This window comes from Nansenia antarctica (genome assembly GCF_963989245.1).
Source record: "Nansenia antarctica genome assembly, chromosome: 1".
In the NCBI taxonomy this organism is placed as follows: domain Eukaryota; kingdom Metazoa; phylum Chordata; class Actinopteri; order Argentiniformes; family Microstomatidae; genus Nansenia; species Nansenia antarctica.
Window position 1 is genome coordinate 13,974,962 of NC_137674.1, and position 18,704 is coordinate 13,993,665.

At 43.3% G+C, this 18,704-nt stretch overlaps 1 protein-coding gene across 1 annotated transcript in view; it reads right to left on the reverse strand.

The window, feature by feature from the left end:
* Window positions 1-18,704, reverse strand: part of col13a1 (collagen, type XIII, alpha 1) — a gene marked incomplete at both ends in the record, with an annotated part of 97,740 nt that overhangs the window by 24,962 nt on the left and 54,074 nt on the right. Inside the window, 14 exons of the mRNA XM_080531957.1 lie at window positions 4,156-4,182; window positions 6,254-6,289; window positions 6,579-6,605; window positions 7,125-7,142; window positions 7,293-7,334; window positions 7,501-7,593; window positions 9,267-9,329; window positions 10,742-10,768; window positions 10,876-10,902; window positions 11,022-11,048; window positions 12,799-12,825; window positions 13,102-13,128; window positions 13,691-13,726; window positions 17,939-17,989. Coding sequence (XP_080388083.1) covers window positions 4,156-4,182; window positions 6,254-6,289; window positions 6,579-6,605; window positions 7,125-7,142; window positions 7,293-7,334; window positions 7,501-7,593; window positions 9,267-9,329; window positions 10,742-10,768; window positions 10,876-10,902; window positions 11,022-11,048; window positions 12,799-12,825; window positions 13,102-13,128; window positions 13,691-13,726; window positions 17,939-17,989 — 528 coding nt within the window. The remainder of the gene's footprint in view (window positions 1-4,155; window positions 4,183-6,253; window positions 6,290-6,578; window positions 6,606-7,124; window positions 7,143-7,292; window positions 7,335-7,500; window positions 7,594-9,266; window positions 9,330-10,741; window positions 10,769-10,875; window positions 10,903-11,021; window positions 11,049-12,798; window positions 12,826-13,101; window positions 13,129-13,690; window positions 13,727-17,938; window positions 17,990-18,704) is intronic.

Genomic DNA, 18,704 nt, shown 5'->3' on the forward strand with positions numbered 1-18,704 from the left:
ATAGTTCCCACTATTAGGGAATGCTTCTTCAGGAGATTGGATTAGGCAATGTTTCATTATGGGACTGGATTAGGGAATGCTTCATCAGGAGACGCAGTAGTTCTTTTAGCATGTAGCAGGGGGGTCTCAAAGTGAGGGGTTGGGGGCTGCTTGCACAGGGGTGGACTACCTTCACTCCATGTTTCCCTGGCATTCCCGGCATTCCGAGTTCCCCCTAAAAGATGTCATTGATAATCAACAACTAACATCTTGCCCAAACAAGATGGTGGGGTGGACATTGTACAGTATTGTAGTAAGTGTTGATAAGCACACACATGCTCAAAAGGAAATGAATCCATTAGGGGTCACACTCCAATCAAAACCCATATTAGTGGTTATGTCATGTCAACCATTGAAATAGACAAATCCCATGAAAACAATGTATCTAACAAATGGTTCTGTGAATCTGACCCTAAAGAAAAAAACGGTATCAAACTAAGAAGAAGTGGAGGAGAAAAGTGGTGGTACGTCCCTGGCAAGTCCCCGACTTCTTCCCCTCTCTTCCTCCTTGCTCCCCATTTGCCCCCCGCCTCCCCACTGACAGAAAGTGCAGTCCCCTCGTCTCCTCTGACACTCAGCAAGTGAATTTCTGCCGGAGCCTGTGACAGGTGGCGGGGGGGGGGGGGGTTATGGGTGTAGAGTGTCCGATAGCATCCGTCAGTTTCTAGGAAGATGAAAGCGTTTTTCAGATCCCCCCCTTCACATCCCATCCTCCTGACTCTGACTGGGGATCAGGGGACGAGGGCGGCGACGGCTGTAATCGCGTGGAGAGGCCCCGTGTGCCCAGCTCCCAAACAGGAAGCAGCGTCTGTCTCTTTGATCTCCTGCTTTTCCAATCAGCTTGCACCATTCCTCCCGTCCACTTCGCTATCCACCCCCATCATTGTCACTCCCCACCCCCTGGTTCTATTTTAACACCGGTGTGTGTGGCGTGTGTGTGTGTGCCTCTGTGTGTGTGTGTGTGTGTGTGTGTGTGTGTGTTTGTGTATGTGTGTGTGCATGCGTGCGTGTGTGTGTGTGTGTCCGTGTCTGAGTATGTTTGTGTGGGTGTATGATGGCACAGCACCGCAGAAGAAAAGAGGCAATAAAGAAAGGAGAATTCCACACCAAAACAGCCCCTCCTACCACTACCACTACCATGACAACTATCCACAAATGCCCCTATTGCAATAACATCTGTGGATCAAGGATTGGCCTCTACAGCCACCCGAAGACCCACAGACCAGACACACAAACAGGAGGACAATCATACTCTACAGAGAGCGATTGCTGACTGATGGGTAATCTGTCGACCGACAGGCTTCCTACTTGATTTATCAATACACTAATCTGTTATCGCAAAGATGTGGACATGGCCTTTCCAGTTCAGAGGAAAGGCACTGAGCCTCACAGGGGACAGATTAATCATCTGTTCAAAAGAAGAAGGTACAGTACATGAACATAACATTGGTTTGCAGCCACTGTATGTCGAGCAACACCAATAAAACATGCCATTATGTAAGCGCCTACACCTGGACTTATTACTCTTAACACAGAAACAATACTGAATTATTGATTTGCAAAAAATCGTATTGATTCACATACTGTAACCCGATTAGAAATAGGAAGTGTGATGCTAACGTATGGAATATTCAGACTTTTGGGTCCAGGAAAACAACAAATTCGGTTTTTTGTACAAGCAGATACCTGTACAAAGACTGATCTACAGTCTCTGGAGGCAGTAACTGGACTTGGTCGGTGTACAGACTGTAGACTCCTCAGTTGCATTTTAATGCTCTCTCCAGCTGTGCTGCTGCAGGGCTCTCTCATTTCCAGCCAGTCAGTCTGTCAGTCTGTCTGTCTGTCTGTCTGTCTGTCTGTCTGTCTGTCTGTCAGTCTGTCTGTTGGTCTGTCTGTCAGTCTGTCTCTTTTGCGCAGCTCTAAGCTTTGCAAATCCTGCTTCCCTCCACACCTCTTCTCCTCTGTCCTCCACGGCACCCTGTCACAATATCCACTGTCTTTGTCCTCCTCTCTTCCTGTGCTGGGAGTCTGCAAGTGCCCACACAGCTGATCCAGGAGGAGGGAAAAAAGCCTTTTTTTTTTTTTTTTTTTTACAGGCTCATTAAATCAACCAGCTCCTCAGACCCGGGGACAGAGACATCCGCCATTACTGTTCTAATGATGATCCACTGTACAGTAACGGTGTAAGTATTTCACCATGACGGAGGCGGAGAAGGAGGTCTATGGGTGGCGCTATCCTGTCTTCTAAGTCTAGCCAATGCGACAATTGCCTGCTGTGTGAGGGTCTCCGGATCCTTCTGTCTAACGTGTAAAGTAGAATCCAGTCAGACTTGTGGTCGGCCCCATGGAGAGATGAATGGTTATGACTTCTGCCTCAAACCCTTTACCTGTTCATTTAATTTCCAATCCGCTTGCGCTGAAACCGATCCATCATGGAGAGTGTATATATAGACCAAAGATCCCCAAGGCCTGGGCTAACCGAAATCCGTAGGTGAAAACATCGTATAGCTTTGAAGGGGGCTGGCTCTGCGAAAGTACTTTCTTTTTTATTATAAAAACAGTAAAAAAATAAATAATCTATTCCTCTTGCACTGTTGCTGTGGATACCGTGTTGAGAATTGTTCCCTTCCCTTCCTTGAAGTGTTTTTTCCCTCTCTTTTCCCGATCTGTCCATCTGCAGGGTCTGATGGGAAAAACACACGTGTGTTGCTACTGCTGGGGCCGGGGCTGGTGCAGCAACAAGGGGGGGGTTGCCATGGTAACCGGTCGGCCCCAGACTCAGGAATGGTAGAGTCGGTACGACAGTGAGCTGACAGGTATAAACAAGTGGCCACGCTGCATCAGCCACTTCCACTGGAGAATGGTCCCACAGCGCCTGTCTGAGAGACGTCCAGAGAGGGGTGGGGGATGGGGGGGGGGCAGACGTGGTAGCCCATAAGGAACATGAAAGGATTAGAAAGCCCCCCATCCAAGTTGTTGTTGAATCAGACAGTCCAGTGATGGACAAAACAGCTCCTCTTCTTTTAGAAGGATCCCCCTGCATTCTTACAGAACCCCCCCCCGCCTCCCCGCCTCCCCCCGGTATGGTTTTTCAGCTTCTTTATGTTTGCTCTGTTCTGCTGCTAAATTCCACTGTGTGCTGTGATGTTGTTGTCGATCGTTAAGCCCACGTTTGAAATGTAGTCATGCCTTCTGACCAATGTACCAATGTTTCAGCCAAACTATTATTGATTGTTTTGTCATTTCAAAGATACAAAACAATGACCAAATGACCAAAACAACACCGTAAACATGCCACACTCCACCAATGCATCTCAGAATACCTTTTCTCCCCTCTGTCCCATGGGACCGGGTTTCCCCTCCGCTCCCTACAGCGTGGATGAAGACATCATCATCAGAGGAGCAACAGCAGGCAGAAGAAAAGCATGCTATTTCAAACTGGCTGGGGGAATCAACCAATGTCACCAAGGGAAATCACTTCACCTTTCATGACATAGACCCTGAAATTGGGGTAACATAAATCTCTTTCTTCTTTTTCCCTTTTTTCTTTTTTAAACGACTGACTCATGGCCATTTCAGTGCACTGGTCCTCTCTGCTATGATGAGGGCCCTGCATGGTGGTCTTAGGGTGGGGGTATTCCATCAAACCCTTATCCAGGAAGGAATTGAACAGGACAAGGCCACACCACTCGAGGCTTTTTTGAAGTGTCCTGATATCTCATCCAGACATAGGACATGACTGACCCAGCCTTGCTGTGTTAGTCTAACCATAACCACAGATACAAGATAGACTCCCCGGTTTACTTTAGATAGGAGCTTGTTTTCAATGGGAGGCTCCTCTCCTGTGAAGACTTCGGAACTTAAACTTATCCATTCATAAAACTGACTTAAGTCAATGGCTGAGGTCTGTGGGGGTGTATTTCTACTTCAGCATGCTTAAGTTAATGAACAACATTCAGCTAACAGCCCAACCGTCTTGTTTTGGCGTGAAGACATTCCCATTGAGAAACACAGTCTGTGAGCAACATAGACCAAGACTCCTGTCAAACCAACAACACAGAGAGAGAGAGAGAGAGAGAGAGAGAGAGAGAGAGAGAGAGAGAGAGAGGCTCTTACCTTCAGTCCATAATCTCCCTTCAGCCCCTATAGAAGGGCAGAGAAAGACATACAAGGCCCAAGGATGTTAGTCACAGAATAAATCATTCTAAATAAATAATTTGGAAACAACTACAGGATTGGACTGTACCTGTGCAGATTACTAAGTTATACAAGGTGTCCCTATTCTTATAATATCACTTGAGCTGCAGAAACACTGTAGTATTGAAGCTAAACAAAGCCAAGTTGTAACATATATATATATATATATGGAATAGGGTTAAAACAAAAAAAATGCTGAGAGTGCATTTAAGCACAGGACACAGAGAAGGGATACATTCTCTGGCAAACAAGATCTCCATTTAATTGATGACATTGAGGGTAATGAACTGGAAATTGCATGTCCTTGAATTCATGTTTGAATTTACTTTCTCAGGAAAGTCTCCTTTCTACATGCAGGACACTGAGAGACAGTTCTCTGGAATGGCACTAGATGGTGCAACACACTCTATTTGAACCACCACTCAACGACAGAACCAGGTCATGATTCATCCATTATGAAATGTGTGAGTGAAATGGAAAGATTCACAATAAAATGAAATAAATGTCACATATTTAAAATATATATTTTAAACTTTTTCAATGCCGTATACAAACTGAGGTATACAAACTGAGGTAATCCATTTTTCAAACACTTCAGAGCATGTCACCTTAAGTATCACATTTCAAAGCAGTTCAACTCGTTCTGTAAGGAAGGACAACCAAACCGCCATGGGCCATTTGTGGCCTAAGTATTTTTCTGTCCCACATGTAACCTACTATATGGAGAACCGCTGTCCGTATAAACCGTATTAAGCTTCTATGAGACTCTTTCATGGGAAAAACAGCGAGATGGAGGAGAGCTGAAGTTTATATGGCAATAACACAACCAGGAGCTCCAGGCTTCAGGTTCTTCCAGAGGTCTCCGGATTAGAGGTCAAAAGAAATATTGAGTGTGTGGCACAGAACAATGGCAATTGTCATACGGCAAGTGTATTTTACTATACTAAAAAAAAAACGACCCCTATGGTTTGAATTAAAATCTGGTATATCTGGCTCGAGGTTATCATCACTTTCAGAGAGGGTCATGTCATGGAGAGGTTAGTGTTTTTTTTCTGACAGCGGCAGCCAAACAGTTTTGACACCGCACAGATGGCTAAGACATTTAGCCTGCTCCTGGGACAGTTCCTGGAGGTGACCCTATTGTGGTGGGGAAAGTAGGAGCCAGAGAAGCTACGCTGAAACTTCTGGTCTCCTTTCCCTTTCTCTCTCTCTGTTTCTATACCTAGATTTCTTTCTTTCTCCTTCTCTTCTCTCTCTGTATTTCCCCATATTTTTATACTCCCTATCCCCCTCTTCTCTTACCCTTTTCTCCTACTCTCTCCTGTTCCTAGCCCTCTATTCTCTCTCACTTCCACTCTATACCTCATACACCTCTCTCCCGCTTCTACCTCCCTCTTCTCTCTAGTTCTCTCTCTTACTCTCTCTCTCTCTCTCTTTCCCCCCCCACCTCTGCCTCTCCCTCCACTACCCCTGTCTCTCTCCCCTCTCCTGGAGTCACGCTGTGTGCTGGCTGGGTGTAAAACCCAGACCAGATCAGTGAAGGGCAAGGGCAGCAGGCTGGGAGTAACCCCCCCCCAGAGGAAGTCCATTAAGTCGGAGAGAAGTGGAGAAGGAAAGGCACGTGGAGAGTTTAAGAGTCACAGCCCCCTCTACCCCCCAACAGCACTTAAAAGGCAAGGTTAGCTCTGGCAGCCCAGAAGTGCGTGTGTGTGTGTGTGTGTGTGTGTGTGTGTGTGTGTGTGTGTGTGTGTGTGTGTGTGTGTAGGAGGGGGAATGCTTCCATGACCAATGATGGTAGGGGGCCGTGTCCATCCCTGGATTTCCAATCCTTGGGAAAACCTCAGGGATAGGAAGGCACTATGGTTAACAGCTAAGAGCTATGACTGGGATACTGTCACGCAATTGTCGGCAAAACCGTTCAATCAAACATAAATGGCCAAATGATTTCTGTAGCAGACAGTGAGGAAGGTAGAATGGTACTAATACTCAAAACAGGTAATGATCTTAATGACAATACCTTAGGGCCTTCTGGACCAGCAGGGCCTCCATCACCTCGATCACCCTGGAAAAGAGAGACACAAATGTGAATGGAAAGAGTGAATGAGGAAGTAATAGGAGGAAAGTGAGGGCAGCTAAAAGATAAAAAGATGCAGGACTACTATCGGGAAAAGTAGACAGGTATTACTTTTCCTCTATCATGAAATAAATATCTGTATATAATTCAACACAGAATATGTGATTCACAGTATAATTACAAACTGCATGTACATTGATGCTCATACTTGCACTCATACTTTATACTTCATTGAATGTTTAAGATTCATTTGAGGCAGAAAACCTACCTTTATTCCTGGCATGCCTGGTTCACCCTGTAATGGCATAGACAGTTCATGTTCATTAAACACAAAGTAACATACTGTACTGTACACAACAGTGTATGCTCTTATAGTCCTTCAACACAGAGTCATGATATGGATGGATCAAGATCATGGTTTCCAACCAGACGGCAGCCCGGTTGAGTGGAGGTGTTCCTTATTGTGAGGGCCAATCAAAAGTTACAGACCTGACTTTCAAGTTCCTGCTGTGATTTTATGGAGAACGTGGGCTTGCTGTTTTATAGGTTTTTTGGTATTTCCACAATCAAAATTACCCAGGAGAAGTTGATAATTGAGAGATATATTACAATGTAGATTTGAGTTGTTTATAAATGCTGCACACACAGTGTGTGTCCCTTCGGGACAAAAAAGTTTGTCTTTTCTTATTTTATCTCCCACAGATTACTTGCATTTCACTTGTACAGGCATACCGTATCTAACTCCTTGTCAATCTAAACAGCCATACATCTATGTACAGTGCAGTAATAATGATATTGAGAAAATCAAGATTACCTTAATTCCTAATAAGAGCTGTAAATAAAATGGGGGAAATTACAAGAATGTCAACATCATCGTTTTAATAAGCAATAGCATCTTTTCCAAATGTACTTTTATGACTAGTTACATCTGGTATTAGCCTGCAGCTGTTGTAATATGATCATGAATGTAGACAAAACTCACCTTTGGGTCTTTTCCTGGTTTTCCAGACTCACCGGGTTTACCCTATATCAGATATAAGAAAATACCAATTGTAACTGTAATATCATAATCTTTTGTTCAAACATTTCATTACAGGTTAATCTCCATTGCCATTTCCTCCTGAATACAGCAGTGTGGTCCAGTTTCGGGGCCGGGTCAGGTTGTGTTTGGCAGGTTGAGGTTGACTCACCGGTGGTCCACTAGCTCCGTTCAGTCCGTCGGTCCCAGAGGGGCCGGGGGGTCCGGGAGGTCCAGGTGGGCCTTGTGCGCCAGGCTCGCCCTGCTGAGAGACCTACAGTTACCATCTGCCAGTGTGAAGCCAGCCTGCTAAGGCCAGGCCAACACAACACCTCAAACACAACAGGGGAGGGGGGGGGGGTCATAGCATCATAACAATGTTAGCAGGGATCAAGACAAGGCGTTATGAGGGCATTCCTGTTCACTGAGTACCATGTTTGGAGGCATACCATTGTGGATGACTTTACATTTACATAAAGTAATCACAGTGAAATAAAAAAAAATCTAAAGATGTATTTCTTTAATAATATGTGTATGACTTCGATCATGCTGTTGCTTCTTTGGCTCATTCAGTAACATACAGTTTTGTATAATATCGCTTCCCGAAAACCAAAAAATGCTTGTCAACTGAGTTCTCCTCATGACTACTCTGTGGACACTCAACTGAGAGCTAGAAGATAGTAACTATCGCCTTCCTTATCCTACGTATCCCAGTACACCGCCATTTCGATCTAAAGAAGCAACTTCATAAGACACAATACATACAGCGTGATTTATGACTGTACATGTGGTATGACTTTAAGGATTTCATGATACAAAATCCCGGCCTTCACCTCAAAAACGTCCTGATCACTGTGTAATGTGTTACTGTACAAGGAAAACACATTCAGCTCTGGTAAAGCCTCTGTTGCCAGGCCCAGACATGGAGGCCCTCACATAATCTGGAAGTCAAGTCATCCACATCAGATGCATATTTTATCAATCCCCTTCAACTGAACAGGATGTGTCTGGTCATGATTTATGTTTCCGGATGCTTGGCCATTACATGAACACATTCCGCTATGCTTCTCCGGACTGATTCCAGGGGGCTCAGTTTTTTAAAAAGCAGAGCCGTTCGTTCTGGCCTGGGTGGTATTTCCTCCCCCTACTGTCTGTCTTTGGTTGTTAGTCTACCACAGTGTGTAGCATTGTCTCCAAAACAAGGTATTCCGTCTTGGCACAGAGAGACTGCACACCTGGAGAAACAAGATGGAGGGCGGATGCCAACAGGGGGCCTCTGGTGCCAGGGCGCTCCCTCTAATAGGGTATAGGGTGCGCTCAGAGCACACGACAGGGACACTGAGGTTCTTTGAGAGAGCGATGGTGAACATTCATATATACAGGAGATTGGAGAACATTAACTTCCTGTCAAATAAAGGTCCCATTACTTTTCATATCCTTTGCTAATGTTATGGAGATTATAGATGTTAGCTTTTCAGTGGTTGTTTGTAGGATTCCGTTGGCCTAAAGAATGCTCTCTTTTCCCGCACTAAGGTACTGTTGACAGAGGACCAGCCAAGGAGCCGAGTTGGATTTAAAAATTAACTTTCATGGGATGAAAATGCGGCTTGTCTAATCTACTGCATATCCGTTTTTATTCTAATACCTCTATGGTCAGTTCCAATTTCAACATGAGAAGTTTTGGCAAAGTCCCAAAGTTTGATCAAGGATTTTTATTTCACCATGTGGTCACTGAATGTAAATGAATGTGAACTCTTTTATTTGGTATGACCCGTCCCTAACCTTTTATCATTCAACAGTTCGGAGACACGCGAGTGCCATAGAGGGTTAGAGGGAGGGTTATGCACGGGTTAGGCAGAGAGTTATGGAAGGGTTTGGCGGTGGTTCGATGGCGGTTGGCATCCAGAGAAAGGCAGGGAGGGGCAGAGAGAAATGTACCTTGAGGCGCTTTAGGATTAGAGGGCTTATTGAGGGCATGTTGCGCACGGTGATGGGCAACATCTGTTGAGGTCATGAAGCACAGGTGGCCAGTGGTGCACACAGCCACAGGGCAACAAGGTCATCAAGAGGTCAGGGACAGGAAACAGGGTAGAACAGGGAGGGAAGAAGAAGAAGAAGAGGAAGAAGAAGAAGAAGAAGGAGAGAAATTGGGAAAAAAATATGAGTGAACAGCAAATAAATAGCAAGGCAGCGAGAGAGTATAGGTAGAAGGTAGAACGAAAGGGAGAGAGACAACAACACTGCAAACCAGGGACCAAAAGTACGTGTCGACAGTAGTATTGATGTGTCCCCATGGTGAGATTTGATACCGAAATGGTCACCACGTTGTAGGATACTGTACCTTATTTCAAAAACATACACTATACAGCATTTGGATTAAGCAAAATACAGCCTTTTGGGGATTTAATTAAAAAGAATTGCCGCTGTACTTTACTGGTTTGGGCATCAATTTCCCACATCAACCATACTCCCGGCCCTTGTTGCAGTGAGTTGAGCGAAGATCAGGAAGGATTCAGCCTTGCCACAAAGCTATTACAGTACACAACCAGACTTACTGTCAAACCTCCAACACAGGGCTGAACAATACGCCGCTTCTGTTGAAATCATCAGCAGTATCAGGTACAGTTTTATGAGAAAATGTAGGTCCCAATGCTTTCCCCTTTTGATTGGCCCTCACAAAAAAAACTTTTCAACTTCATGCTCTGAGTTGTTATGAGCTGTTTGATACCTAATCTGTAATTAGGTAACAAAAGTTCAATATGGTGCGATTCGAAGGGCCTTACATAAACCATTTAATAATAGGAGGTTGGGTTACATTTGAAATGGACTTTAGCTATCTGCCAACTCTTTTTGTTGGCACCCCCACACATAGCACCTTATCACATGTTCTGTATGCTCCAGCAGCCTGCCAGTAATTGCCTTGTTTTCCTCTCAAACAGAAACTGCCCCGGAGAGATCGGCTCATTTGCATCGTGGCTCGCCTGCCTCCATGTGTTGCATGTGCTACCAATCATGGACTCATTTGTCTAGCCACTGCTTCTTCTTTTTTCCCCCCCCCTTCTGCTAAGCTGAACTCTGTTATAACAGACAGTCATTTACGTCTGTACCTGTGAAAGATACCACATTATTCACCACAGAGACAACACAACAGCATAACATTGGCAGCTTAGGATGAATGCTAATACTTCAGCACCGTCCACTGACCGCTATAGAGATACTGTTACACTGAGGTGGCAAATTGCAGTGAAAACAACTAGTAACAGTGAGTACATAAGGATTCTCCTTCGAAATATTCCAAGGATATTCATACTGTATTTATGAATACATTTTCGTCTCTGTTGCTAAAGTATTACTAACATTATCCTTCTGCTGCGGTAGCATCACAAAGGGAAAAAATATGATTATTTTCTTACCCTGTGAGAGTAGTCTCCACATATGCCCTAGAAATGAAGCAGAACCACGAAGAGCAGATTAGAAACTCTCCATTCACACAACTCAATGTCATGATGATACAGTGGATTATGTCATTTAGGAAAATGTCATTCACCTTCTCCCCTTTCGGACCAGGTTCGCCCTGGCAGGTAAACAAAAACAAGTGAGGAGTGAGTGAGTTACCAAACGAATAAGGTATGATTAACAGACATAGATGCATTCATCAACACACAAATGACAAACTAAGAGGGGGACACTTACTGTGACTCCTTTTAGACCACGTTGACCCTTAAAAATAAACAAACAGTACACCAATCAGACTTGTCAAATCTTGCTAAACAATACAGCATGTGTCAAACCAGCCATTTGTGCTGTAACCTGTGACAGAAGCACACTAGAAGCATTAAACAGAAGAGAAATAAAGAGCCACCAAACATACTTGAACACAACTCACAGCCAGAGAAAATAGGGCACTCTTAAAAGCTATACTTGTCACTTGTCACACTCTCTACTCTGTTTGACTACCCATCAAGACCTGGGGAGAGCTGTCTAGCCACCTGTCACTGACCACTGGCTATTTGATGAATGAACTCAAGGAAAGGGCACAGTTGGACACATCACACTCACCCCATGACCATGACCCCCATAAGGACCCCCATAAGAAGCATTGTAGACTTCATCTCCATACAGTTTACCAGACAAGCCTGTGACTTTTAAAACACTCCTTGGACATTTGTTAGGAGAGTAAAGAGGAAAGGGGGCTCATTATATGATCATTTATGAAGATTCGACATGATCCACCCCCACTTGGACCCTGGATCAATGGTTCAGTTGTATTGGCCCCAGCTCCCTGCGTGTGAGCTTCTGTAAGGAGGCAGCGTTCCAAACACGCTCCGAGCGAAAGATAGCAGACGTGAATACCCCCCCTAATAAAACAAAGCCCCCTCGTGATACCTCCTCCAGTCCAACAAAGAATAATGGGTTTCAAACAGAGACACAAAAGCCCCTAAAATCAGCAGCTGGCCTGATAAAAGGCCGCTGGCGGAGGCGAGACGATGAAACAGCTTCCAGGGTGCCATAACCATCATCCAAGAAGATGATTTTTTTTTTTGCGGACAGGTCTTTATTGGTTAAAAAAAAAAAGAGTTGGAGGGGAAAGATTTCAATAAAGAAGTGCTCAAACCCCCAGATGAGAGTACTTATGAGCGAGTTCTCCAGCGGTCACAGAGTTGGAGGTGGAGGGGCACACTTTAACAGTCATTGTGTAGACGCCTCACAGGGAGCAGGCAAGATGGATGTGGGCCTATAAAGTTGTCAGAGTGATGGGGGAAATCTAACTCTTTTCCTTGGCACCTCAGGAAAGACTGTTTCCCTGAAGCCAAAACAATGTATTTTTGGAGGATTCTTTTGAGGAGGAGATGAATTATTTGGTTTTCAGGCAAAGTACACCCTTTTCTGGATACATTTTTGTCCACTATGTTCTTTTTTTTTTTTACCTATTCTCTTTTAGACATGTTAGATATGTTATGTTTTTCAGTTATGTTTATCAGTAAAAAAAAAAAATCTTAATTTGCCGATGGAAGAATTTGAATCATCATCTACTGTATATGGTTTTCAACTGTTGTTTATACTTACCTCAACCAAGGTTTTACTTAAGCCTGATTGAGGACCAGAAAGTGTATAAGAGCTCCCCTTTGACAGTCCATCTACTAAATATGGCCAAACATTCTCGCTGTCACAAAAAAACAGGCTACCCAGTGGTTTCCCATTACTCTCCACATAAATCAGGCCACAACACTGTTTTGCCAATGAATTCATGTGGCTACAAAGTAAACAACCGACACCACAGTTTTACTGGCACGTTTTTGATAATGACATATGCATCCAAGCATCCAAAACGCTATCAGACTTTCTTTTCTTTTTTTACTTTGGTACTTAGGTAATAACCCTTCATTGCATCATATAAAGTATCTACACAACAACAGCATACCATTTCGACAAAATGGAAAAATTGCAGCTATAACTGAAAAATGCTTACCAAGTCGCCTTTAAGCCCGCTTTGTCCCTGTGTGAGTATACAAAAGTGAGTTCATGTGGTAAAAGAATGAAATCGATTTCAACAGCTACATGTTCTTGAGTTTCTTGGGAAAACGTTTTAGAAATATCAATTACTCCCTATAATAGGAATAATGATACTAATAGAGATGTTATAACAATAATGACCATAATCATTATTAACGTAATTAGCCTCATCATCATTATCATAAGGTGATGGGTTCTGTCCACTAAAAATGCTCAATTACTCAATTATTCAACATTTGTCAGGAATAGAGGAACTCACAGCCTTGCCGTCCAACCCAATCGGACCCTGGAATATAAGGAGAGAAGTAGACAGTTAAACAAGGGTTAATAGCAGTTACGTCTCTAATAGCTCTACAGTCCACTACACTGATGTGTGGCTGAGGATTTTTTTTTATTTCCAGGTCAAACCCAGATATGGCTACGGTTTAATGAAAGAGTAGATTGTTGTGTTTACAATGCTGGCTCTGTGATATAGGATGAGTCCACCTGGTCGTGGTAAACTACAATATGAACTTTGAGAAGGGATTTAAAGGGGATGATAGACTAAGATGATGCAAAAAATTGCTTGAGACAAATGTCACTTTAAATGTCATTATACTATGTAAAGATTGCGATAAGTTTGCTATTGGAGAAGGGCCTATCCATGACTGGGAGGGGCAAGCATTTATGGCAATAGCTTTGTATAAAACACAGCTGGGCACATTTCTTTTTTTTAAATGAAGGCCCACTTCTGGGCTCTCTTAGTGACTGCCTAATACAGCTCCACTTGTAAAATCTTAACCTAACATTTTAACACTGTTTGTAAAAGTTTTTAACTGGATGAGATGCAGATCCACACTTAGACTTACCGGGAAGCCTGGAAATCCTCTGGTTCCTGGCTGTCCCTAAAAAGAGACAGAAATAGAATAGTCAGTGACTCCAGCCACCACAATCAGAAACTGTTGGAGCTACTGTCGTCTGGGAAACGGTACCAAAGCCTTGTGGCTGAAACCCAAGGCTGTCAGCAAGCAATCAGCCTCCTGGAGAAATACAATGGAAGACAACAAAAGACTGCCAGCCCCTAACCAACCCCATGTTTACTACAAAAATGTACATATTACAGTTTCATAACTACTGCACACTACTGGATTACTTGTATACCATTGGACTAATTTACTAGTGTAGTGTTGAATTGTTTTATATTGCATTTCATATCATCGTACTTTGCACAGCATCTTTCCACTATTGAAGCCACTGTAAAACCATCACTTCACTACTGCATCAATGTAGGGTTACTTATTCTACTTACTTATGTTACTTATTATTATTATTATTATTATTATTATTAGTAGTAGTATTATTGTGTTTTTGTATCTGAATGCTGCAATGTCAATGTTAAGCAACCAAAGCCAAAGAATTTTACTCTTGTACAAGTGTGATTCTATCTGAAGTGCATGTTTTTACTTCTAGAAGATCTGGACATGAAAATCATGAAGATCTGAAACATGAAAATCTGGAGAAAGAGGGTAAATGTAAGAGCGTATGATTCCCCCCCTCAGTAATAGGTTTTGGGCAGTGTGGTACTTGAATGACAGAGGGAGTGATACCGCTATGGGGAGAGCCTTCTGTGTGGGTTGAGGGGAGAAAACGGACTCAAAACAAAACAGTAGGAAATAAGATAAAAAGAAAACACTGAAAATAGTTTTGGGGAGAAGAAAGAAACAAAGAATGATGCTTTCTCAGCTTTTCCAGCCAGGTAAAAAAGTGAACAGCTGAATGAGTAAATTATGTCTATAATAATGAGTGAACATGTTTTGATGACAACAACAACAACATTCAGCATGTTTGCTGCATGGTTCTGTGGATATGCTATCATGAGAATCAAGGACCCCAATTGAAATAAGCCAGTGGCTTTCTTGGGTTTTTATCCTGTTAGTTGACCTTGTATGTAATATGTACTTTCATGTACCTACTTCTGCAAATCTTCTAATAAAGTTTTCAATCAATCAATCAATGCCAGTGAGGCCAGGAGTGGCCATTCAATATCCCAGGAAACAATAGAGGAAGGAGGCAATAAAGACACAGAGAGAACATTGGTAGAGGTGAAAAGGGAGAAGTGAATTAGCCTAAAGTGAATTAGCCTAATGAAACAGATTGTATGTCTAGAACTAACTGGACCAGTTATTGGGAGCTGTGCATGTTTTGTCTCCCAAGGGATCCCATGTCTGTTTAGAAAAAAGAGAGTAGAACAAACAAAGACATGGCTTATTACCAGTCGTTTACGTTGACATGATGCATGAACCACGCAGATGATCTGGAACATTGAGAAAACATAGAGAAGAAATGAAGCAATAATGTCTGAGAGGCCTCTACACGCTTCTGCGTCACGCGATTCGTGCCGTGCAACACTGTTGCAAGCACTCTGTAATTCATACTTCTGCGTAGCGAAGTAGCATTCCGGACATTCCCGAGTAAACTCTGCCGCTCGTTGTTTCTCGATTAGCTCACTATGCTATAGCTTTTATGTTGGCATTGGCCATTTTATATTAAAAGACCTGCTAGCATGCTTTTAGCATGCCGGGATGCTAGCGTCAGCACAGCATACACAAATGTGTCATGGCATTTGAAAGACCTGATTCCATCACCCCGGACAAAGCTTGGCAGGTGGACACTATTTGGCATGACACAACTCGCAACTTGCAAGTTGCGCAGCCTTCGCAAATCTATGCAGACCGTGGTTGCGTGATTCAACCTTTATCGTCAATATTGTCACTAGTAAGGGGAGTTGTTAGGCACATTGTGCATCGGAGTGCCGGCAAACCACTACCAAATGACAATATCAGTAGCGGACTAGCTGGGAGCACTGGGAGGATTCCCAGGAGGCTGGTCAATCTGTGGGCTGTGAACCGGGTGGATGTTTGGGCTGCGGGTCCGGTGAGAGATGCAATCTGTTGGCTTCGTACAGCCCTGCCTGTACCCCCACCACGTTTTGTTGTTCCAGTCCATCCCTCGACAATGTTGACAATAAATCACGGCCTCAAGGGCATTATTGCGTTTATATGGTTATAACAGTTACACACAACAAATCCAAAATTGTGATAAGAAAACAACGCTTTGTGCCCCACGGTGGTGTAGCGGTCTAAGCACTGGCCACTAGTGCATGCTGCCCACCGGGGACTGGGTTCGAATCCCAGCTCGCCAGATCCGGATATGGCTGGGGCACACACGCGGAGCGGCATATTGGGCGGCCGCTCCCGAGGGAGGTATAGGAGTAGTTCCGGACAAGGATCCGTCGCGCAACAGCGCCCCCGGGGTGCCGGAATAACAGGTGCTGGGCTCGAGGAGCCAGTCAGCTAGTCTGCCTGGCGGCCTCCTCTGGGACTGCCGGCCACGGGGGTCGTGCGGCGGATCCTTCGCAATAGGCAGGGGATAATTGGATGCTAGGTTGGGTTCAATTGGCTACCAAATTGGGTGAAAAAGGGGATAAAATCTGAAAAACTAATTTAAAAAAAAACAAAAAAAAAACAACAACAACAACGCTTTGACCTTGTGAAAAGGTCCGCATGTCGGCAATTCTCAAGTCGCGCAAATGACCAAAAAGCTTATTTAAAAAATAAAAATAATTCCGTTGCATATTACAAAAGTTGAAGTGTTGAAGAGCCCACTCGATATAACAAACAGTTTTAGGGTCACTAAATACTTATAATTTGTGAATTGGATTCACTGTTCACTGGATTCACAAACGTACGTTTTAGGACGTGTTCAAAAGCAAGGACTGTGTGATCATCTAATTATGTGTGCTTATGTGTTTTTAGCATGTTGTGATGTGCTAAACATACAGTTTATAATGTTTATTTTAGCTGATAATTACTAGCAGCTGTTTTGCATGTGTTTTGATTCAGAGCGAGTTTCTCCGGTATTTGGTTTGAGGTGTACCAACATTCATATCTTCCTCAACTATTTTCAGTTTCAATGTATGACACAGAATTTGAAAGCTTACAAAATATGCACTTTAATAATCTGGAAAAAAATGAAAAATGACCGTGCCCTATTTGAGGACTTTTCCACCAGACCATGTCACATTTATTTTGTGATAGATTGTGGGGGTTTCTGCTCTGTGCTGTGAAATATACATTGTTACAATATCGTTATTAAATCACAGCTTTGAACGCCTCTCAGCCAATCACAATGTTTGTTCATCAACTTGTTGTATAATGCTTGACAACATGGAAGAACATGGGTCAATCCAAAGATTGTGACTATTTGCTTGATCTTACACAGTGCTGATATTCAGTAAACACATACAGTATATATATATATATATTATATATATATTTAAATCCAATAAACAAAATGAAAATCAATCACATCTATACAGTAGCTGTGTTTTCTCAGTGGTAGTTTGCAGTAGAACACTGTGCTATTCATCTGTCTGTGATGTCTGTGTGACTGACTGGGCAGACAGGGCCACCTGGCAAGAATAAGCTGTCATTTCCGCTCTTTTCTCTTTTCAAATCAGCTCCCTACCCCTCTCTAAGGTCAAGACAGAATCTCTCATGTCAACCTCACCTGCTGAGAGAAATCACCTTTCAAATGCCCGCTTGACTGGCTCTCTGTGCAGCTAATGCTCTCCTACTGGGCTTAGCTTCTCTCTCGAACGTGCCATTCATTAGAAACGTCTTATTACCAGCAAAAGGAGGAGTGGGCACACAGGTATGTATTGTAGTAGTCAATTTTAAAAACAGATGTCTGGTCTGGTCCTAAGGTCTGTAGTCTATTGGCTGTGCCACAAGGCAATTCGGCTATATAAAAAAAAAAAAAAAAGCATAATAAGAAGAGGAAATTGCTGTGGGTGGACACTATTTTTTCATCCTTCTGTTGTACAGAAGAGATGATTAAAAGGCATAAAAGGCACTGAAATGGGATTCAGTCCTATTTCGTCTCACAAACATACATTCTTGAATAAAACGGGGCCCAAAATAGTTTGAGCTGACATTTCTAAATACAAAGACTTACAACTTTACAAGATAAAGAGTTTAGGACTGGAAAGCAGTATTAATACAGTAGCAGTATTTAATCCCACAGGTTTATTAGGTGTAAGGAGTGAAGACACTTACAGGAGGTCCTCGCGGCCCGATGATGGACAGACCTGGCTCCCCTGGCGCTCCCTATGGGACAGGTACAGAAATAGTAAGAAGACACCAACCCACAGAGGAACAAACACAGGAACAATACCATTCACACACTCCTAGCCACCTCACCAGATGTTTGTCATCTTTAATATGTCTGTACATTACACACTCTAATACATAACTTCAATGGTAAATGGGGGGGAATTATTACACAGAAATATCCACTAACATCTGTAACACATATTATACTGTACAGGAGGTATGTTTAACCACAGAAACACTTCACCTCTGCCACTTTACTAGGGAGGCATGTATAAGAGCATAAGTGTTCTAATTTCAATCAATTTCAAGCAAAGTGAGAAGGTTCTAATTTCAGGGCCATACTTTAAAACTGGACAACAGCGCTCTGAAGGTCAGCAGCACTGCTGTGCAAACAGAGGAAACCCTCTGGGCTCCTCTCTGGCACAAAATGGGTGATTTGCACGGTGTCAGCCCTGTCTGTACAGCCCCATGGACCCTCCCAGCACAATCCCAGAAATCACTGGGGCCAGACAGGGCCGGATTGGGTTTCCAGCACTTTCCCTAATTAGCTTTCCCCCTGAAACTCTATCACAGAGACATCTTTGATGGCCCAGCCATCCATCAACTTTAATGTTTCTGAACAAATGCCTACTTTGGGAAGGGAAGTATTTGTTTTCACACTTTCACACAGTTAGGTGAGTCTGTCGCTCTGCAAAGTGACCTGGAGAAG